Source organism: Vigna unguiculata, chromosome 7 (genome assembly GCF_037176805.1).
Source record: "Vigna unguiculata cultivar grain cowpea cultivar isolate G323 ecotype 2 chromosome 7, ASM3717680v1, whole genome shotgun sequence".
Taxonomy (NCBI): domain Eukaryota; kingdom Viridiplantae; phylum Streptophyta; class Magnoliopsida; order Fabales; family Fabaceae; genus Vigna; species Vigna unguiculata.
The window spans coordinates 490,121-511,814 of record NC_140798.1 but is presented as its reverse complement, the minus strand read 5'-3'; the positions used below and the strand labels follow the sequence as shown (position 1 = coordinate 511,814).

Here is a 21,694-nt window from a genome sequence, read left to right as displayed (position 1 = left end):
AAAATTACTTTTACAATTTCTTATTATCACAAAAAAAAAAGTAAACACATGTATTATATAAAAATAATGTGTTGCAACATCCCATCTTAGCAGGTTTATACTATTAGTTGAAACATTTTCAACATTTAAAATGTGTTATACCAACAATAATTCTACACTCCAAATATATCAGATCTAATACATAGTGCAAACAAAAAAGTTCAAAAATTATATATATATATATATATATATATATATATATATATATATATATATATATATATATATATATATATATATATATTGTATGTATGTATACTATTAATAAAGATTATATGTTTTGGTTTTACTCTTTCAATAAATGTTCTCTTAAAGTTATATAAATACAAATTATCTTCTATGCTTTTTCTATTGTCAATCTAATGTATTTTTAAAATTTATTAATTGATTTTGATTTTGATGTACATGAAAAATATAAGTATTAGTGAATTTTGAACTATCCGCATAAGATCACAGCAACGACAACAAGAAATCATTCACTTTTCACTTTCAATAATCGAAGCATATGTGTTATCTAAATGTAGTTTGAATATTAATAATAATAATAATAATAATAATAATAAATCAAGTAGCTTTAATAAAATCTTATAACTTAGTAATATGAAAATAAATTAAAAAATAGATGTGACTACTCTTTGAATGAACAAGATAATAACAATATAAATTTAGGTCAAAACAACAATAGAGAAAGAGAAGTAGCGAGGAGGAGGATGTTAACAATTTCCCGTGTCAGTTGTTTCAGCTCTAAGAAGTTTCACAAGCTAAAGATAATAAAAACTTATTTAAGATAACAATATCCCAATAAAGATTAAATGAATTAACCATATTATCAATTGAAAAAAATGTTAAATGAAATTAATTATGACAATATAATAAATAATTTTGCATCAAAAAAAGTTCAAAAAATAAAATTTAAATAAAAAAGTCTCATTTTTTAAGTTTGCTTTAGACCTCCCAAACTTTTGAGCCGCCCCGGTACATATTATATTAATTTAATTTAATTCAATGGAACAAAAGATAAGAAGAAAAAATTAAGGAGTTACTGATTAAAGGGTGTGATTCAGTATGAAAATATTAAATTATTTAATATTAACATTATTCAATTGTTTTATTACAAATAGGTATCTTGATCCTCCCTTATTGATTTTGGAGAATGAAAACAAAGTCACACATTTGTATCTAAAGAAGATGTTGAGTTGGTGCAATAATGTCACTGTTATAGTGAATTAGTTGACTCTATTTCGACAAGGTGGATGGGTGCATGGAGGTGAAGGTCAGAAGGTGGAACGTGCAGAAGGTGGAACAGGTCCTTTGGGAAGAACATGAAATCCTTTGCTTTTAATGTTGTTAACAGCATTTGAAGGTGGACAAGGTGGAGCGTTGCAACCATGTGAAGGTGCAGAAGGTGGAACAGGTCCTTTGGGAAGAACATGAAATCCTTTGCTTTTAATGTTGTTAACAACATTTGAAGGGGGACAAGGTGGAGCGCTGCAACCATGTGAAGGTGCAGAAGGTGGAACAGGTCCTTTGGGAAGAACATGAAATCCTTTGCTTTTAATGTTGTTAACAACATTTGAAGGTGGACAAGGTGGAGTGCTGCAACCATGTGAAGGTGCAGAAGGTGGAACAGGTCCTTTCGGAAGAACATGAAATCTTTTGTTTTTAGTGTTGCTAATAAGACGTTGTTGTGCAGAATCTATGACCACAATATTAGCCTCATTCGATTCAAATATAGCATTTGCTATCGCTATATTTGAAACAACAATGAGTAGAAAAAATGGAATTAAGGTAGTGGCCATTTTGGATTTCTAGATGAGAAAATCAGAAACCCAATTCTAACTTTTATAGTATCTTAAGAGGTATACTCATTTAATATAGAATATTCTTTTTATTAATGTAAAGAAACGTTCAAATCTATTTATTTAATATATTATTTATTAATTGTTATTAGTTAATGTTTTTTTTATTAGATGTATTTATTGCTTCTTATTTATTATTATTATATTCATTATATTCATTATATCTAATACATATAGGTAAAAAAAACATACACTTAAAGGTAGAAGGACATTCAAAATTTAACATCAATATTTTAGTTTTGTGTTCGGTATGTCTAAGATTAGCTAACTTCTTTATTAAGGTGACTTGGGTGTAATGTATTATTATGAATTCTTCATTTAATATAATCTTTATCCATTCTTATTGAATAAAATCTGAAATATCAAACAAATCCAAAAATAAAATAATAATTAAACATAAAAGTAAATAAAATCAAATATAATAATATCAATGATCACAATATCGTGTGTTTAAAATATGTTGATTGACACTAATTTTAATGCATATTAAAAATACAAATATCAAATATTAAAAATATAAATACCAACGAATTTTGAAGATTCTGCATTAGAGAAAAAAACATTCACTTTCAATAGTGAAAACATATGCATGACTAGTATGTATATTCACTTTTTTATGATAAAAATAATCAATATATTGTTATAATTATAAAAATTAAAATAAATAATTTTTAAATTTGTTTATTATAAGTATTTATTTTAGTTTGAATTCGGTAATAAAGAAAAAATAATAAAAATAAAAAATGATTGATAAGATAATTATTTTAATTTAAAAAGTCATTATTTAAAAGATTAAAAAAATAAATTACATAAAAGAATCTCATAATAAAAAAAACTACCTACACATTAAACGAATATAAAATTATTCGCTTCCGTAGTTATATTTTTATAAAAATTAATTTAATTATATTTTTTAGTTTAATAAAAGTTATAATAATAACTCTTCTACTATACTAAACACAAATATACAAAACACATATGTTTTCAATATTAATAATAATATAAATTCAAAGTTTTAACTTGTTTTATTTAATAATTAATCGATAACGTAAAAAAAATATAAAAATCACATTTCTTAAGCTAAATTAATAAACTTTATTAATAATATATATTTATCAATCAATTTCTTTTCCTATAAATATATTATATTTTTAAAAATACAATAACTAATATACTTTAGTGAATGTACTTTATACTATAACTTTAAATGTAAAGTATTCATTAAATACAATGTATTTAGGGATGTCAACGGGGCGGATAGGGTACGAGTAGTAGTTTCCCGTACCCTATCCACTAGATAAATATATGTCTCATACTCGTATCCATATCCGTTATGCGGGCATCCATTATGTGAGTACCCGTCTATTTTTTTCATATCCGCGGGTATCCACGGGTACCCGCAGATATTTACAAAATTATTAAAAAATAAATATTTAATCATAAATTCAAATAAAATAAAATTAAATACATCAATGTCATAAATTTTAAATAAAGTTCAAATAAACTCAAGTTCATACAAGTCCAAATAATGATAAAAGTAGATATAAAACAACGTTCAACACAATGAAAATTCTTTAATTAATGTTTTGATAAAAAAGTCCACTTTCTCCAATTAATTCCTAAAAAATAAACAAAATAAACAAATAATAAACCTCATTTGCCACGTGCCAAGTATTCTTATTTTGATTCCATCATTTGACAACAAGCATACCATAAACGTTATTGTCTATATAGGATTTGATGTATATGTCCAATTTCAAATAAAGGATAGAGAAGAATGTCAAGAGTGTAATTGGAAGAAGACAACGTACCAATACTATTGAAGTTTGAAGAATGAAGACAGAAGATAAGATGTGCAACTTAGAAAAAATTAGACCATAATATGTTTTACTAATATATATATATATATATATATATATATATATATATATATATATATATGAGGGTACTTTTGTGAATTAATGTTTAGCGGGTACGGGTATTCACGGTACAGATACTATGATACCCGTACATACCCCGTTAATATGCGGGTATCAAAAATACCCGTACCCATGGGTAGCGGATATCTATTTTTAATATTTGTTTCCTACCCGTTGCGGATTTTATCCACTAATATCCACGGGTGCAGATTTTTTTACATCCCTTCATATGACAATCTTTGTAAATTTAATGAATGTATTTGTGGACTGTAGTACAAATTTCGCTACATATAATCAATTAATTGAAAAGCTTTGAATTGAAATAGAAATTCAAATCAGCTTTGAATTGACATAGAAATTCAAATCCACTTGTAATGTGAATTCAATGAATTAAAAAGATTAATCATGATAATTTTTTTATTTAAGTAAAAAACATAATTTATACATAAAAAATATAATTTGACACTTCTAAATTTTTTTTTTTAAGTTTCATCACTGATTGTTAGGTTTGTATGTTAATGGGAACATTTAGTATATATATATATATATATGAAGTTTATAATAAAACTAAAATAGAGCAGCGAATGAAAGCACAAGTGACGCGGAGACCAGCAGCAACGATGTAAACACGGACACCTCCACTAGCAACGTGAACGAGAACCCTGACAACAATGGGATGCCAACCCTAGTAGTTGCATGAACGTGAACCATGAGAACCTAGCAAGCAGTGATGACGACCCAAGTACATGTTGCAACATGAGCAACAATACTGCACTCAATGGCGGTAACAATGTGGATGGTTAGAGGAGGGTGGAAGAAGGTGAAAACGAGAGAGGGAGAAACACAAATGTAGTGCGTTCTAGAGAGAATTATCATTATGAAATGCTTTGTTGAACCAAACAACACACTTCTATTAATTATTAAGCCATTAAATACACATACAAGAACGGAAAACAAACATCCACACACACTTATTTTACAATAGGAAAGAAATGGAAGCAAACATTGGCTACAGAAGCCTTATTCTTATCATATTACCACATCTGTTTCTTTTATATCAAAGCTCATCATGCTGATCAGGGTAAGGTTCTTGATGATCAGAGTGAGAATGAGCATCAAGTCCTTTATTGTCGCGAGGCAGAGTGCCCTTAAGACATGGCCAAAAATCGAGGATAGGCTTCACATCACCTATAAGAGTGTCATCATATGTACCTGGGCTGAATTTGATTCGCCCATACTTGTCTCCTTTGAAAAGGTAAGCTTCAGACTCCACATGAGAAGCATAACACGCATCGATTCCACTTTCAAAGATCGTACCTTTCAGAATAGGAAACCCATCACCGATGTTGCGAATGCTGCCAACAAGCTGCTTTGAATCGTAGGCTATGCGAACATACTTATTGTTCTTGAATAAGTAAACTTCTTTGCCTCTGGTTGACCTAAATGCAGAGTCTATACCATTCTCAAACACAGTGTTTTTCAAGACTGGAAACATGGCTGCAATTGTCATAGGACCCGACAGTATCTTGTCATCCATAGTTCCTGGAGCATAGTCAATGTAGGCACAGAGATTGGTGGAGAAGATATATGCTTTGCTAGCTTCAGTATCGAAGGCACAGTCTATTCCATATTCTCCAAACGGCGTATCAAGAAGTGATGGAAAGCCATCACAGATCAAACGCAGATCAGTGAGGATCTTATCTTTTGTGTCTCCAGGAGTGTAATACACCCGCACATACTTATTTTTCAAGAAGAAATAAACTTCATTTGGTTTTGATGAACGAAATGCAGAATCTATGTAACTTGGTACCTCTACAACTTTAGTAGTATACCAGTCAAGAACAGCATCGTTATCAGCTTCCAAGACCAGTCTTTTCTCTCTGATAGGCGGATAAGTTTCTTCTGGTAGGTATCTGTTGTCACCGTTATCATCCCTGTAGTAGTAAACAGGCATAACAATTACTACTTGATTGTAAGGAGCGGACTCTGGATTGAAATTCCTGTTTATGATCAATCTTGTTTCTCTCCGTAATCTCACATACCTGCACACAGTATAAGTTATTGATTGATAAGATGAGTAGTTGATTATAAAAATAGCATGAGATAGAACCTTGATCCGGCTTCACGTGTTGCTGTGAATATGAGACAGGATCGAATGTACTGAGGAGCAATGCCTCCGGCAAAGCAAACCTCAGCCTGAGAAACGTAGGAGTATCGATTCCCAAGGGTGACAGCGACCCAAATGCCACCAGGAGCATAAACTTCATAGCGATAAAACTGAATCTGAGAGCCTGGTGGGAGGACCTGGGTGGAAGGGGTTGGTTGCCATGCATTGTTGAGAGTGGTGCTCACAAAGGCGTGTGTTGTAGTTGGAGGCCTGTTTGAATCAAGAGGAGCACCTGCATGTTGAATGAAGTGAAGCAGATCATAGTAAGTGTTGTTGGGAGTTTGTCCCTGTGGCCATGCTTGGAAGCCATTAGCAAAGATCTCTTGGTAGGGCCTTCTGTCCCAACGATACACAGGGCGACGGATATCAAGATCTAGGTCACCTGTTCTGTATACAACTTCTGTCAAGTTTCCTTGAACAACGTTAACACGGTTCAGATTCTCCAACAAATTTCGAGCTTCAGCCAAATCTTGTTGCCCTAGAGGCTGTGAGAATTCTGAGGAACATCCTCTGGAAGGATCATTTGGTGGAGGGAATGACATATTTTTGTTCACAAAAGGATGAATAAGATAGATAGATAGAGTTGAAGGGAGAGATATGATTTGGTTTGAGAATGCTTACATTCCTCTCAGAGGCACCTATTTATACTGTCATGGAGTGGGAATTTTCTTCCTCGGTATACTGAAGCTACCGTGAAAACAATTATTTCTACGTAAAGCATGTGACAAATGTGTTAATTTACATGCATATGCAAACGTGTTATTCTCAAGTTGAAAGGGACGACCACAAAGTGCTTTTCTTCCAATAAATGGCAAACGTGTTAATTTACATGCATATGCAGAATTTTATATCACGGGAGCAAATTTATACAATAAGAAAATATTTCATTATCAATTAATTTATTAATTCAAAATTTGTGATTATTATAGTGAGCCATTTAAATATTACTGTTATATAAAAAAAATTTAGTATTGTTCAGAACATGCTCTTCCGGATAAGGTTAAAGGATCGGGTTACACGTAACCTAATAAAAACCGACAATATTCTTTGGGTGTCTTCCTTAAATAATTTGTTTTATGTTATTAGTTCATCTTAAATAAAAGGGCAAAGGTATTAAAAATTTTGGATACTCTTAATCGTTTCTGGGGCTGTGGCTTTTGGGGATAAGGTTAGCATGTATCCTAAAAGTTGTAGATTTCCTGTTATTTGGTCATGATGCCAAGATTTAGTATTTATTGTATAAGTTAATTTGTATAAGAATTAGAGTATTCTTAAGTGTTCTTTTTAATTTATTCATTTTTGTTTAAAAAAAAAAACTAAATTGGAACACGTAAACAAATGTTATCTATAATGTACATGTGCTTTTTGTCATCACATAAACCAATGTTATGAACTTTGGTGGCTTCTACACTCTTATCTCATCTTCCAATAAATTAATACTTTACTGTCTTATCTAAACCGTGCCGTTTGCCTCATCACATAAACTCTATAAGTTGCTCCATTCGTGCTATCATAGGATATTTTAATCTGTAATATATAAATAAACTCGATAAGTATATGCTGAATAATATTTTTCTAATATTATAACCTAAAATATTATATAAAGGATATCGTTCATCTTTATATATTGAAAGAGTATAAAAAATACTACAGGAATATATATATATATATATATATATATATATATATATATATATATATATATATATATATTACTGATAAAAATAAGTAAAATAACTTAAAAGTATTAGTCCGTATAATTGATTTAAAAATGTTTTAGTTTTATTTATTTAAAATCTCTTACTCCTGTCTTTGGAAAGTCATAGAAAAAGGACTTCATGCTCGAAAGGACGATGATATTTTGATATTTAAAATTGTTTTACTTTTGACTTGATCTTTTACTTCTTATTACTTTCATTTTACAATACAAAAATTATTTTTGCAGTGATAATTATCTTGGTATAAATCTGAAATGGTTGTTAAATAGTTTCAAAACAATTTTTAAAAGAGGTCCACATGACATAGAAAATAAAACTAATTATTAAATTGTATTATAAAATTTAAGATAATTATGGAAAACTATATTATCCCCTAAATTGAATGTAGTCGGCAGTATACGCAGTAGACAACCGGACAAAATTGAATGCTGGTCCAAAGCACGCGCAACACGTGAGAAAACAAATCATTTAGGACAATGATATTGTTTTAAATTTTTTTTTTTTAATAATTATATACAATAAATTTTAATACTTCAAAATTAAGTTTTTATTATTTTATTAGTAGATTTAGTTTATAAAATTGTCTTATAGTTGTACTGTCATTTGATATTTTTTGAATGATAACTTTTAATTTATAGCAGTTGGATTAATACAATAAAAATAATTATTGAAATAATTATTTCTTCTTAAATAAAGGGCAAACGTGCTAAAACTTTTGGATATTTTTAGTCGTTGTTGGGGCTGTGGTACTTGAAGATAAGGTTTAGAGAGGGGTAACAGGTAACCTTAAAAACTACTAAATTCGAACACGTAAACAAATGATATCTAACTAATTGTGCATGTGTCGTTTGCCATCAACATCAATGTTATGAGCCTTCTGGTCTCTACACTCTTATCTCAGCTTCCAATAGATTAATACTTTACTGTCATATTTAAACCGTGCTCTTTTCCCACATCAACTCTATAAGTTGCTCCATTAATTCATACTATAAAGGATATTTTAATTTGTTAATATAAAAATATAAATATATGCCGAATAATTTTTTTTAATATTATAATTTAATATATTAAATAAAGAATGTCGTTAATCATTATATATGGAAAGAGTATAAAATTACTACAGAAATATATATATATATATATATATATATATATATATATATATATATATATATATACTACACACTTTTTATTTTTTATTTATTTTAATTGTTTGGTTTTCATGATATTCATTCGCATCTCCAAACTTATTTTCGTCTTATCATAACATTTATGTAATTATTTTCAAATGATGTATATCAACTAAATATTTTTTATGTCTCACGTTTAAATATTTCTACTTCTTTTTAATATTTTTATTTATTGTATATTTTCTTTTCGCATGAGATTGTTTAACACTCTCAATTTAAGTCTTCAATAACATAAACATTTCATTTTCTAGGTAATATAAAAAATTTATCTTCTTTAATAATTTTTGTTTCATTTGAAGACTTTACGGATTTGGATTTTACTGACCTGAATGCATGTGTGGATTGTATTATAGGCAAACAAACAAAACACACAAAGAAAGGAGCCACAAGAAACACTGAACTTCTTGAAATCATACACATTGGTCTGTTTGATGTAAATTTCTTCAATAGAGTGAAGTACTTCATCACCTTTATTGGTGATTTTTTGCATTATGGACAACTCTATCTACTGCATGAGAAATATCAATCAGTGAATGTCTTGAAAAGTTTATATAAATGAAGTTGAAAGGCAATTAAATAGAATTGTTAGAATCATAAGGTCAAATAGAGGTAGTGAGTATCATAGATGATATGATGAAAGTGGACAACACCCTGGTCCATTCGCTAAGTTCCTTGAGAAACATGATACTTGTGCTTAATACACAATGTCCAACATACCATAACAAAATGATGTATTAGAAAGGCGTAATTGAACCTTCAATTTTGTCCTTCAATTTTGTTAACATTGAAGTTTTTTTCCTTTTAAGAACTGCAACTATTTATCAAAATATCTAACATACATCCCCACTTAATCTATCAGTACTCCCCACATAACTCATAAGTAACTTATGGGACTTTTTTTCATGCCCACCATCCAAATAAGGTGATATTGAATTTAGTGGTAATGGAAATCCTTTTTGTCTTATATTATGTTCACATTCAACATTTTTTGTTTGCATTAAAGTTTTTTTTTTTTAAGAACTGCAACTAATGACCAAAATATCCAACATAACTTCACTAGTGCAGATTTGACATTTTATTTTGCCTTATAGGCCTCGGTTATAGCAGAACCGAAACCTATAAGGAGGCGGTGGCATTTTTGCAATTTCGTCCAACTATATTGCCTCGGGTATCTGAAAACTGGTGCAGTAAAGGGACTTTAGGCCTCGGTTACAAAAGAACTGAAGCCTATAAGGCAGCTCAATAAGCAAAATTTCAAAATTGTCACCAACGTCAACATTTTTTGCCTCTGGTGTTTAGGGACCAAAGCAGTAAAGGGACTTTAGGCCTCAGTTATTAATTGAATCGAGGTCATAAAGTCTGTTAAATTCCCAAATCGCGAAATCATTTCACTATTCATTGTCTTCTCACAACTCTTTGTGCGCAAAACCCTATTCGCTCTCTCTGTCACCACCATTGTCCATCTCTGCCGCCCACCAACTACAGTTGTTGTCCGTCGTGCGTCGTCACCTCTGTCGCGCCATCCATTGTCACCGATTAAATCATCACCTCTCGCTACTGGTGAGTTCGAAAAATGGGTTTCCCTTCGTATTTTGTTTTTTTCTTTTTGCGTTTTTGATTCGTTTGTGTTGCTTTAGGGTTCACAGGTTTCGGGTTCAAAACACACCATTGTTCTGTCACGAAGAGACACCATTGTTGCAACTGTGTGGGCTAAGTGTGAATCTGAGGCATTAATTGTTGTTATGAACCTAGTGGCTGTGACTGCTGTGAATGAGGTAGCAACAAATTTGACGAATTTTGTTGTGATTGTAATTTAATCCATTAGTACTCCACACATACGTCATAAGTAACTTAATCTACACAGATCAAAGAATATGCTAACAGAACCTAAACAATGGAAAACTAAAAATGCATAGATGTTCATGTGTGAAGACGCATGGAAAATTCGAGTGTGACCAAGAAAAGGATGGATGAACAAATTAAAGATGCAAAACAATTTGAATAAACATCAATTAAGTTTAGAAATTGAAATCATACAAAATATCGAGTAAAATGTAAAATCCTAATTCGTGAACCCTAAAAATTAACGATTAAAAGCACAATTGCAAAATTATATATGATCATCCAAGAAATTGGTATGGAAACGAGTCAAACAGTTCAAGTATTCATTTTAACATGATTAGAAATGAGAAAAAAATCTAAAAAACAATGAAAAAGAAAAATCGAAGAAGAGCTTGTTGTGATGAGGAAAGCTTGGAGTGCGTGTTTGAATTTGGAAAAAACTTGAAAAAACAATTTTTCCTCTTTAAATTTTGACCCACCCACAGGTGTGTAGGTTCTCTTTTTCATTTTTATTAAACTTTAAATTACAAATTAAATGCCACGTAAGTTAGGTGTCAAAATGAGTTTACTTTTGTGTCTATATATCATTTTCGTTTCAAAAATCAACTCTGCCAAAATATATAATTGTTCCAAGGTAAAAAAGTTTGAAATGCTTTGTTAAACCAAACAACACACTTCTATTAATTATTAAGCCATTAAATACACATACAAGAACAGAAAACAAACATCCACACACACTTGTTACATTATGAAAGAAAACAAACAAGCATCATCAAATCCTAATTTTACACTAGGAAAGAAATGGAAGCAAACATTGGCTACAGATGCCTTATTCTTATCATATTATCACATCTGTTTCTTTTATAATCAAAGCTCATCATGCTGATCAGGGTAAGGTTCTTGATGATCAGAGTGAGAATGAGCATCAAGTCCTTTATTGTCGCGAGGCAGAGTGCCCTTAAGACATGGCCAACCATCGAGGATAGGCCTCACATCACCCACAAGAGTGTCATGAGTATCCCCTGGGGTGAAATTGATCCTTACATATTTCTCTCCTTTGAAAAGATAAGCTTGACCCTCCTTATGAGAAGCAAAACATGCATCAATTCCATTTTCAAAGATGGTACCTTTCAACACAGGAAATCCATCGCTGATGTTACGAATGGTGCCAACAAGCTGCTTGGAATCATAAGCTATGCGACCATACTTATTGCCCTTGAATAAGTAAACTTCTTTGCCTCTGGTTGATCTAAATGCAGAGTCTATACCATTCTCAAACACAGTATTTTTCAAGACAGGAAACATGGCTGCAATTGTCATAGGACCCGACAGTATGTTGTCATCTGTAGTTCCTGGAGCATAGTCAATGTAGGCACAAAGATTGGTGGAGAAGATATATGCTTTGCTAGCTTCAGTATCGAAGGCACAGTCTATTCCATATTCTCCAAACGGCGTATCAAGAAGTGATGGAAAGCCATCACAGATCAAACGCAGATCAGTGAGGATCTTATCCTTTGTGTCTCCAGGAGTGTAATACACCCGCACATACTTATTTTTCAAGAAGAAATAAACTTCATTTGGTTTTGATGAACGAAATGCAGAATCTATGTAACTTGACATATTTTTGTTCACAAAAGGATGAATAAGATAGATAGATAGAGTTGAAGGGAGAGATATGATTTGGTTTGAGAATGCTTACATTCCTCTCCGAGGCACCTATTTATACTGTCATGAAGTAGGAATTTCCTTCCTCGGTATACTGAAGCTACCGTGAAAACAATTATTTCTAGGTAAAGCATGTAACAAATGTGTTACATGATCTTTTAGCCGTACTTTGCTTTCTTCTTCTTCTTTTTTTTCAAATATACTTTCACAAAATTTTTATTTGACAAATACTATTTTTGATAAGAAGATCTTGACATTTTATTATTTTATCTTTATGATTTTCATAAAAAAAATAAAAAACTATTCTATTTAATAATTTTGTTAATTTTATCAACAAAATATTTATCACAAAATCATTTTTATACATATTATTCTTAAGTTGAAAAAATGATCATGAAGTACTCTACTTATAATAAATGGCAAACTTATTAAGTTATATCTCACTAACAATTAATTTTAATAACTCAAAATTTTTAATTATAAAATATAACGGTTGAATTATATATAAAAAAATGAATTTTTTAATCATTGTTTAGAACATAGCTCTTCCGGATAAGGTTAAAGGGTCGGGTCGGGTTACACGTAACCTAATAACAACCGACAATGTTCTTTCGATGTCTTCCTTAAATATAATTTGTTAGGGTGGGATGGGATGTATAGCATATAACTTGTGCATGTGCCGTTTGCCATCACATCAATGTTATGAGCCTTCTGGTCTCTACACTCTTATCTCAGCTTCCCATACTTTAATACTTTACTGTCTTATTTAAACCGTGCTGTTTGTATCATCTCATAAACTCTATAAGTTGCACCATTCATACTAGCAAGGATATTTTAATTTGTTAATATAAAAATATAAATATATATGCCGAATAATATTTTTTAATATTATAATTTAATATATTAAATAAAGAATGTCGTTAATCTTTATATATGAAAAGAGTATAAAAATACTACATAAATATATATATATATATATATATATATATATATATATATATATATATATATAATTTTTGTGAAAGTTTTAATCATTGTTCAGATTAGTGTAGGAGACAAGGTTAAAGGGATGAGTAATATGCCTAACCTAAATGGCTAAGAAATTGGACACATAAAAAATCTTTGTTCACTATGTCATCTTCTCGTTCTTATACTACCATAAGATATTCTGATTCGAAATATATAATTATATAAATTTTGAAAGAAATTTGATGGAGATCTCATTTAGTATAAATATAACTAAATTATTATAGTAAAGAGTACAAATTTTACCTTCCAAATTAAAAATTTGATTTGAAGTTTATTTTTCGGATGTATATTAGAACATATTAGTATCTACTATAAGACAATCAAGTCTTTTGAGTTATTTGTTATAAAATCCTCATATTTAGGCTTTTTTGAGCGTGAAATCTACAAAATAAAATTTTAGAAGTGATGGAGAATTAAAAATAGTGAGACTTGTTAATTTTAATGTTAAAAGATTTTAATATAAATAAAATCGTTTTAAAAGAGTTTTATTATTTTAAAACATACTATCTCTAAAAATCATTCTTTTAGAGTTTTCTGACTTCTCCCTAGGAGTTTTGTTTCTTTGATCGTCTGATTGAAAAATCGAGATTATATGATTGATTTCTTGGCGAGCTTTTCACATTAGACCGATCAGTTTTTTCGATCGCGTAAGTTGAGTTTCTGCCATCTTTTTGGTCTATTTGTATTTTTTGTCGCATGTGCCTTTTCTGCTTGCATGTATCGTTTTAATCATCAATATGAGTCTTTGCTGATTAGTGATCATAAGGCTATGTCCTAATCTGATGTTTGTATGTATAGATAGAGCATCCTGTGAGGTTAGAGGCGTTTGACGTTTAAAGAACGACCTAAGCAGGATAACAGGTAAGGAAAACTAATAGCTTTTAGAGTTAGTGAGTCACATCTTGTATGATTGTGAAGTATTTGATATGCTATAATGAATTATTGATGCTTGTGATTGTGGTATGTTGATCTCTTAAATGATTGAATTGAAATTGATTGTATTGTTTGAATTGAGGGTATTTGAGAAAGATGGAGTTGTTGGATCATGAACCTAATTGGTGCGACCTAGTATAATTTAAAACTCTTTTTTACCATTGTTTATAGGAGTACCAATTGGAGTAATGGAACAGGTCCAAATTGTTCAAAAACCTTAATTTGATGTTGTTGATATTTGATACAACGCTAAGCCTCATGTGGCAGCGTTGAGCGCTCATTTTTGCGAATCGATTGGCGCTGACATTGGCCAGGTAGCGTTGAGCATAGGTTTTGCAAATTGATCAGCGTTGGACGTCACTTTCTGGCACTCAACGCTACCTACACAGCGTCTTATTGGTAAAATGAAGATTTTGCTTCGTTAACCGTTAGATTAAACTAAAATTTTGACAGCTGATTCTAGACACGTGAATCTTCATTTTGACTGGTGGGATCTTTGTTTGAAGTCTGTGGTTAGAGAAAGGGTTTTCACCAGGTGGATGTATTTCATATATAGCGACAATTGCTGTGTTTTCCTATTTTTGTTGTTTTGGTTACTTTGGATGTTCGATGTATACTTCAATTGGATTTTGTAGTCCTTATTGCTATGAATTAAGATAAAAATGTTATTATGCATATATAAGAAGATAATTGGTATGAAATGTTGTGTGAGCATGCCAAGTTATGATGTTTAAAGAATTTCATCCAAATTTCTCGCTTAAGCTACAACACCTCCAAATTTGTTTCGTTCTGTTTTGTCCTTTGCACGCTTTTTCTTTGAAACTTCATTGATTGTAGTCATGTTATTCGAACCTCTCTGGTTGTGGTCCCTATTCCAATCGCTCAGCCTCTAATCCTTTTCATTTATATTTCACTACACTTATTTTGTAATGACTGTTAATTGTGCTTGTTGGGTGACTGTTGTTTGTTGCTGAGGTAACAGAAATAGGAAACTAAGTGTTTATGAAATAATCATCTAAGTACTGATTGTCGACATCCGGTATTTATATTGTAGAATTGAATGTCGACATTTGTAAAAACGTGTTAGACTGGATGTGGACATCCAATATGTGTTAAATCTGGATGTGGACATTCGGTATGTGATGAATCTAGATGTGGACATCTGGTTCATTGTACAAATGAATGTCACATGGCTTGTGCACTTTCGATTTATTTTTAATTTTAACATGTGTTTATTAATTTTTATTCTTTGAAAGAACAAGCATTCAAAAACATGAACCGGATGTCAACATTCGTAATAGTGTATTTTAAATTGACATCCGTAACAAGCATTCAAAAACGTGAATCGAATGTCACCATCTACAATTCAAAAACATGAACCGGATGTCGCCATCCACAATTCAAAAACGTGAACCGAATGTCGTCATCCACAGTTCAAAAACGTGAACTGGATGTCGACATCCGTAATAATGTATTTTAAAATTGACATCCGTAATAAGCATTCAAAAACGTGAACCAAATGTCAACATCCGTAATGTTTCAATTCAACAGCAACATTTGTTTCTATATTTAAAAAAGCGGGATGTTGACATCTGCAATGTAATTACTTGAATCGGATATCGACATTCGTAATGCTCTTTAATAGAGAAAAAAAATTCTTTTACGGAACTCCACTTTGTCTGTTTCCAAAAAGAGATTCAAACAAAACTCATTTACTAATTTAAACATGGATTCCATACATAAAACATACAAATGATTAAATAGGTGAAGATCGAAAGGATGTGAAGCACTAAAAACACAATAACAATGGACTCCGAATCTGAAATCTGGAGGTGGAGGGTGTGGCCGTTGCTGCAATGCGAAGAGAAGAAACAAGATATGATGGATGTGGAGAAAAAAGGACCGCTGTTCCAGGAACTAGGTCAAATTGAATATTGGGGTACATGGGTGGACTACTATATTAAATAAAGAAGAGAGAAATTTTACTTTTATTTTTTACTGTAAAAGGTAAAGAAGAAATTAAAAAACTCTTTGGAGATACAGGAGAAACCAATGGGGTACAAGAAGAAACCATTAGGGTACAAGGAGAAGTCCCCTTATTATGACAGATAGGCTGTAGATTACTTATATTGGATTTCAGCGGGTTAATGGACTCATAATGGGCTCAAAACGTCAGTGCTATATGTGTGTAATTCTTTTAGGAAATGATGACACATGCTATATGTGTAATATGCTAGTTAGTGCTTGTAACTAATTAATATATATTATTATGTATTCTCTCTTAAATGTAATGAAACTAAACTCAAATCTTTATTCGCAAAACATGTTATTGATTCGTATGAAACTAAACTCAAATCTTTCAAATAAAATGCTGGTTTCCAGAACTTAGAAAAAAAAGTGTGATGAAATTGTGATAAAAAAAAAAAAAAAAAACTATAAATGTAATATTTCATTTCCAATGCGCATTTGGAATTTTCAGGCTTGGTTGCATAGAAGAGTGAGAAGAGAAGCCACACACCGAGTTGTAATAACATTATCCAATGGAAAGGGATATGGTTCACAAGTGGCACCACCCCAGTGGTGGAAACGATTGATGCACATTTCTGGGGATCAGATAATTCCGCAAACTAAACATTCATCATCTTCATTCAAAGCCTCTCACTGCTTCTTCTGTTGTTCTTGTCCTTTTGCAACGCTTGAGATCAGCAAAGGTAGAGAGACAACCTAAGTTACAGAAGACACAGAAGAACATAAGAAGATGGCCTCAGCAGCATCTGGGTTTGTGTTGTCTCTTAACGTTGCAGCTGCAGCTGCCACCACAAACTCATCATCATCCCCTTCAAGGGTCATCTTCCCCTCAAAGAACAATGTTTCTAGGCTTGTTGTAAGGGCCTCCGATGAGGCTGCACCCGCACCTGCCACCGCCACTCCCCCACCTGAAGCTGAAGCAAAGCCAAAGCCACCCCCTATTGGCCCCAAGAGAGGTGCTAAGGTCAGTTACCCCCCACAATTTAACTCACTTTCAACCTTTCAACATTCCTCTACAATTGGATTTATAACACTAAAGACCGATGAAGTTATTGAATTGGTTCCAGAAAAATGTTTCTTATTTTCGACTAGTCTGTGTAATCTGGTTCAACTCTCACGACCCTTAGTGTATCGGTGTAGTTTCTTGTTGAAAATATATATGGTGAGAAGGGGAATTCTATAATTTTCAATAAATTTTCGGTTGGGAGTAAGTTGTAGCATTTATCTTGAAACTATGTAGGAACAAGGACAGTGATGGATCTTACTAGTTGTATATTCATTGCAGTTTGTGTTCTTAAGTTGAAGTTTGTGTTTACCAAGTATTGAAGCAAGAGGGTTAATTTATATTTTTTGTTTGCAATAAACAGGTGAAGATTCTTAGGAAGGAATCGTATTGGTACAAAGGAACTGGCTCAGTTGTTGCTGTTGATCAGGTTAATTAGTGCTTCTAAACTCACTCTAAGACAGTGATTCCCTCTCAGATTTGTAGTTCATATTTGATTGGTATGTGGTTGTTGTGCAGGATCCCAAGACTCGGTACCCTGTTGTGGTTCGATTCAACAAAGTGAACTATGCCAATGTATCAACAAACAACTATGCTCTGGATGAAATCGTGGAAGTTGAATGAGTCCAATTTAATTGTAATTTTGATGTCTGTCTTGTTATCGCTGTTACTAGTCTAAGGTTTTATCATGTTACAAAACAAGAGAATCTGTATCATATTCTTTCTGATATCTACCCCTTCATCTCTATTCTCTGTGAACAACATTCTATGTGAACAACACTCCATATAAAAACCTAAAGCTACTTGGGAAGCAACAAGAACAAACATCTATAAACATGTTTATAAGACAAAGATAATTCCAATGAAAACTATATCTGTTTGACCCTAATGTTTCTTTTTCAAGCTTCACTACCTGAAATTCCAAGCATATCATGAATAGGTGAAACTCTGAACTTATTTGTAACCACTAAATTCCATTCTTGGCATTACTTCTCATGATCATTTCATTCATATATATATATATATATATATATATATATATATATATATATATATATATATATATATATATATATATATAAAATATTTTGTATGATCATGCCTCGCATGTAACACATCCTGATTACAATTAAATTACAGAAGAATCAATATACCTTAATGTAAACTGCTTCTCAATAACACGTTTATTTTATCTGTTTATCTCTATGTATCACGTCAATTATCTTGCCACACACTTTCTTTCTATTCTTCTAAACTCTCTCGTTCGTTCCACATATATAGAAAAAATATATAAATACAATTTCTCTTATGAATCATAGACCATTTGAAAATTGGAATTTCTGTTTTTAACAAAATTTTAACATTTGATTCTCCATGTGATATAAAAGAAGTGAGAGAGAGAGAGAGAGAGAGAGAGAGAGAGAGAGAAAGGTACTTAATATCTGATGAAGGGGATGGTTTATTGGCAGCAGAACAGGCAACAGTGGCAAAGGAAGAAGAAACCCTTTGGTCTGAAAAGGACAGAGTGTGTCCATAGCCAAGACTTGGGCCACAGAACACGAAAATGGTATGATGATTGGTGATGAGGTTGTTTAGGGGTTGCGTGGTTAGAGTGAGAGACATAGTGGTGGAGTTAGGAGACACTGAAACCGAACGTTGTAGCCATTGTTAGGTTCGTAACTTAGCGAAAGATTCGATTGAGTTTGCAGCTGAACCAGCCTCATCTTCTTACTTGGTTGATTCTGATATTGCCATGCTTATCCCAATACCCACTGCAAGACTTATTAGTTTTAGTAACATTTATCTAGTTACATTTATTAGAAATGTTGCTATATATAAATTTTGTATGCTACAGTAACATTTTTAAAACACGTTACTATAGATAATATTAATAATAATTGTAACAGTTTTAGACAAATGTTACCGTAGATAAGTAATGTAATTTACAATATCATATCATCGTTTGGTTTATCGTGGTTGTAAATATTATTTAATACTTATTTATATTTTTTTTCTGATAAAAAAGGAGGGTTTATCGAGGGAGATTAATGTAATTTGCTTATTTATTTAACCAAGTTTAGAAAAATAATAGTTATTCAATAGTTTAATAGGTTCTTTCATATCTAAATTGTGTTATATTAGAGTTTATCACTCATAATCGATGATTTTATTCAATTCAACCACATTTACCTTTCATAGTCTTTGAAAAATTATGACTTGCTCCTCCAAAAACTAGTTTATTTATTTTAACCATTTTGACATCAAAAGCTAATGCAGTTATAAAATAAAATTATGGATCTTTACCCAAAAAAGAGTTTTTAATAAGAATTATCCATAAAGTTATAAAAAATATTTTTATGGATTAAATTAAATCTATGATAATCATTGTATCAAACCAAATCAAACCACCTACTTTTATTTATTATTAAGTACACAAATTACATGACGATAGGAAACAAACATCCACTTACAGGAAACCAAACACAAACATTCAGACATGTTACATTAGGACAGCAAACAGACATATCCAATCCCAATGTTAGATTAAAGAGAAAGAGACAGAGTTTGGCAATGGAAGTCTTATTCGTAGCATATTATGACACCATTTATTCAGATGAGACTACGGTGGTTGATGATGATAGCGAAAATGGAGTAAAACCTTGTTAGGTGACCGGCAAAATGCCTTTGAGAACCGGCCAACCATTAAGGATAAGCCTGATATCACCCACAAGAGCGTCATCATATGCACCTGGGCTGAATTTGATGCGCACATACTTCTCTCCTTTGAAAAGGTAAGCTTCAGACTCCGTATGAGAGGCAAAACACGCATCGATTCCACTTTCAAAGATCGTACCTTTCAGAACAGGAAACCCATCACCGATGTTGCGAATGCTGCCAACAAGCTTCTTGGTATCATAAGCTATGCGACAATACTCGTTGCCCTTGAATAAGTAAACTTCTTTTCCTCTGGTTGATCTGAATGCAGAGTCTATGCCATCCGCAAACACCGTGTTTTTGAGGACAGGAAACATTTGAGCAATTGTGGTAGGACCTACGAGGATCTTGTCGTTAGTTGTACCGGGAGCATAGTCTATGTAGGCACAGTGGTTGCCGGAGAACACATATGCTTCACTCGCTTCAGTGTCGAAGGAACAGTCTATTCCAGATTCTGCAAATGGCGTTCCTGCAAGTGATGGAAAACCACTACTGATCAAGCGCAGATTAGTCAATATCTTGTCATCGTATGTTCCGGGAGTGTAGTGCAACCTCACATACTTATTCTTCATGAAGAAATACACTTGGTATTCTTTTGATGAACGAAATGCGGCGTTGATATAAGGGTTTGACATCTTTCTTGACAAAGGAAGAGGAAGAAAGTTAGATACACAGAATACAATAGAGTTGTGATTTCAGGATGCTTACATTCCTCTCCGAGACACCTATTTATTCTGTTGCGGACTGAGAACTTCTTTACTTGGTCCTATTACTTAGAGTTGTTGAATGCGGGTAATGTGGTCCAGCCTAGTTCAATTTATTAGGGGTTAATAATTTAGTGAGACAACTCAACCTGACTTATTTACTAGTGAGTCAAAAAAATTCAAATCTGTTCTGACCCACCACGGGTTGATGGGTTAAACGGGTTGACTCACGGATCCACTTAATTAAAAAAATACAATTTTTTAAAATTTTTCTCAGTTAAAACTAAATTATAATTATAATTAAAATCTAAATAAACTTCGATACAATCAAAATACAAACTAAATTCACAAATATACCAAATTATCTATCTGTTAACTAAAAAAACAATCTAACATGACCTAAATGCAAAGCTCAACTTAACAAAAAATACTTATGTAATCCTTTATTTGCAGGTTAGCTCACCAACTCGGCTCACCACAGGTTCAATCCGAGTGAGCCAAGTTTTAAGTGAGTCGGGTCAAAAATAAACCCGTATTGAAATTTATAAAAAATGTTCAATCCAAGTCGGTTCGAACCTGTGATGAGCCAGATCGGCTCGCAGGTTCCAACAACTCTAGTATTACTTTAATTTTATCTATATTTTTCTTTTATTTTTCTAATACTTTAATTAATTTAATGATTTATTATAGTATCTTAGCTGAATATGTGAAATAAAATATTCAAAGGTATAAAAATAAATCATTATATATTTACATATTCATTCTTATCTGACGAAAAGAATATTGTAGTCCATTTGGTAAAGAATATAAACGATGACTTGGGTCTCCTTTTCGTTCCCACTTGAACGGACGGCCATGAAAAAATTTTAAATTGGAGAATATA

At 31.7% G+C, this 21,694-nt stretch overlaps 4 protein-coding genes across 4 annotated transcripts; 1 reads left to right on the top strand and 3 right to left on the bottom strand.

Annotated features, from left to right (window-relative positions):
* Positions 1–4,703: 4,703 nt before the first annotated feature.
* On the bottom strand, positions 4,704–6,609 carry LOC114190113 (uncharacterized). The gene is made up of 2 exons (XM_028078883.2): positions 5,928–6,609; positions 4,704–5,859 (listed from the first exon to the last, which is right to left on the bottom strand). The coding sequence occupies exons 1-2, from the start codon at positions 6,524–6,526 to the stop codon at positions 4,875–4,877; spliced, it is 1,584 nt and encodes a 527-aa protein (XP_027934684.1). The 5' UTR covers positions 6,527–6,609; the 3' UTR covers positions 4,704–4,874.
* Positions 6,610–11,387: 4,778 nt separating this feature from the next.
* On the bottom strand, positions 11,388–12,446 carry LOC114190114 (albumin-2-like). The gene has a single exon (XM_028078884.2). The coding sequence runs from the start codon at positions 12,352–12,354 to the stop codon at positions 11,602–11,604; it is 753 nt and encodes a 250-aa protein (XP_027934685.1). The 5' UTR covers positions 12,355–12,446; the 3' UTR covers positions 11,388–11,601.
* A 4,477-nt stretch (positions 12,447–16,923) lies between these two features.
* LOC114190251 (photosystem I reaction center subunit IV, chloroplastic-like) lies at positions 16,924–18,154 on the top strand. The gene is made up of 3 exons (XM_028079061.2): positions 16,924–17,353; positions 17,757–17,822; positions 17,912–18,154. The coding sequence occupies exons 1-3, from the start codon at positions 17,120–17,122 to the stop codon at positions 18,014–18,016; spliced, it is 405 nt and encodes a 134-aa protein (XP_027934862.1). The 5' UTR covers positions 16,924–17,119; the 3' UTR covers positions 18,017–18,154.
* A 1,623-nt stretch (positions 18,155–19,777) lies between these two features.
* On the bottom strand, positions 19,778–20,835 carry LOC114190377 (albumin-2-like). Its single transcript, XM_028079229.2, has one exon. It carries the CDS (start codon positions 20,740–20,742, stop codon positions 20,056–20,058), a length of 687 nt encoding a protein of 228 aa, XP_027935030.1. The 5' UTR covers positions 20,743–20,835; the 3' UTR covers positions 19,778–20,055.
* Between the last annotated feature and the right edge of the window lie 859 nt (positions 20,836–21,694).

Excerpts from the sequence above, each read along its gene's own strand:
- LOC114190113 (XM_028078883.2), bottom strand. The coding sequence starts at position 6,526 with ATGTCATTCCCTCCACCAAATGATCCTTCCAGAGGATGTTCCTCAGAA. Across the intron at positions 5,860-5,927 it reads ACACGTGAAGCCGGATCAAG|GTATGTGAGATTACGGAGAG; the intron begins GTTCTATCTCAT and ends TACTGTGTGCAG.
- LOC114190114 (XM_028078884.2), bottom strand. The coding sequence starts at position 12,354 with ATGTCAAGTTACATAGATTCTGCATTTCGTTCATCAAAACCAAATGAA.
- LOC114190251 (XM_028079061.2), top strand. The coding sequence starts at position 17,120 with ATGGCCTCAGCAGCATCTGGGTTTGTGTTGTCTCTTAACGTTGCAGCT. Across the intron at positions 17,354-17,756 it reads GCCCCAAGAGAGGTGCTAAG|GTGAAGATTCTTAGGAAGGA; the intron begins GTCAGTTACCCC and ends TGCAATAAACAG. Across the intron at positions 17,823-17,911 it reads CAGTTGTTGCTGTTGATCAG|GATCCCAAGACTCGGTACCC; the intron begins GTTAATTAGTGC and ends GTTGTTGTGCAG.
- LOC114190377 (XM_028079229.2), bottom strand. The coding sequence starts at position 20,742 with ATGTCAAACCCTTATATCAACGCCGCATTTCGTTCATCAAAAGAATAC.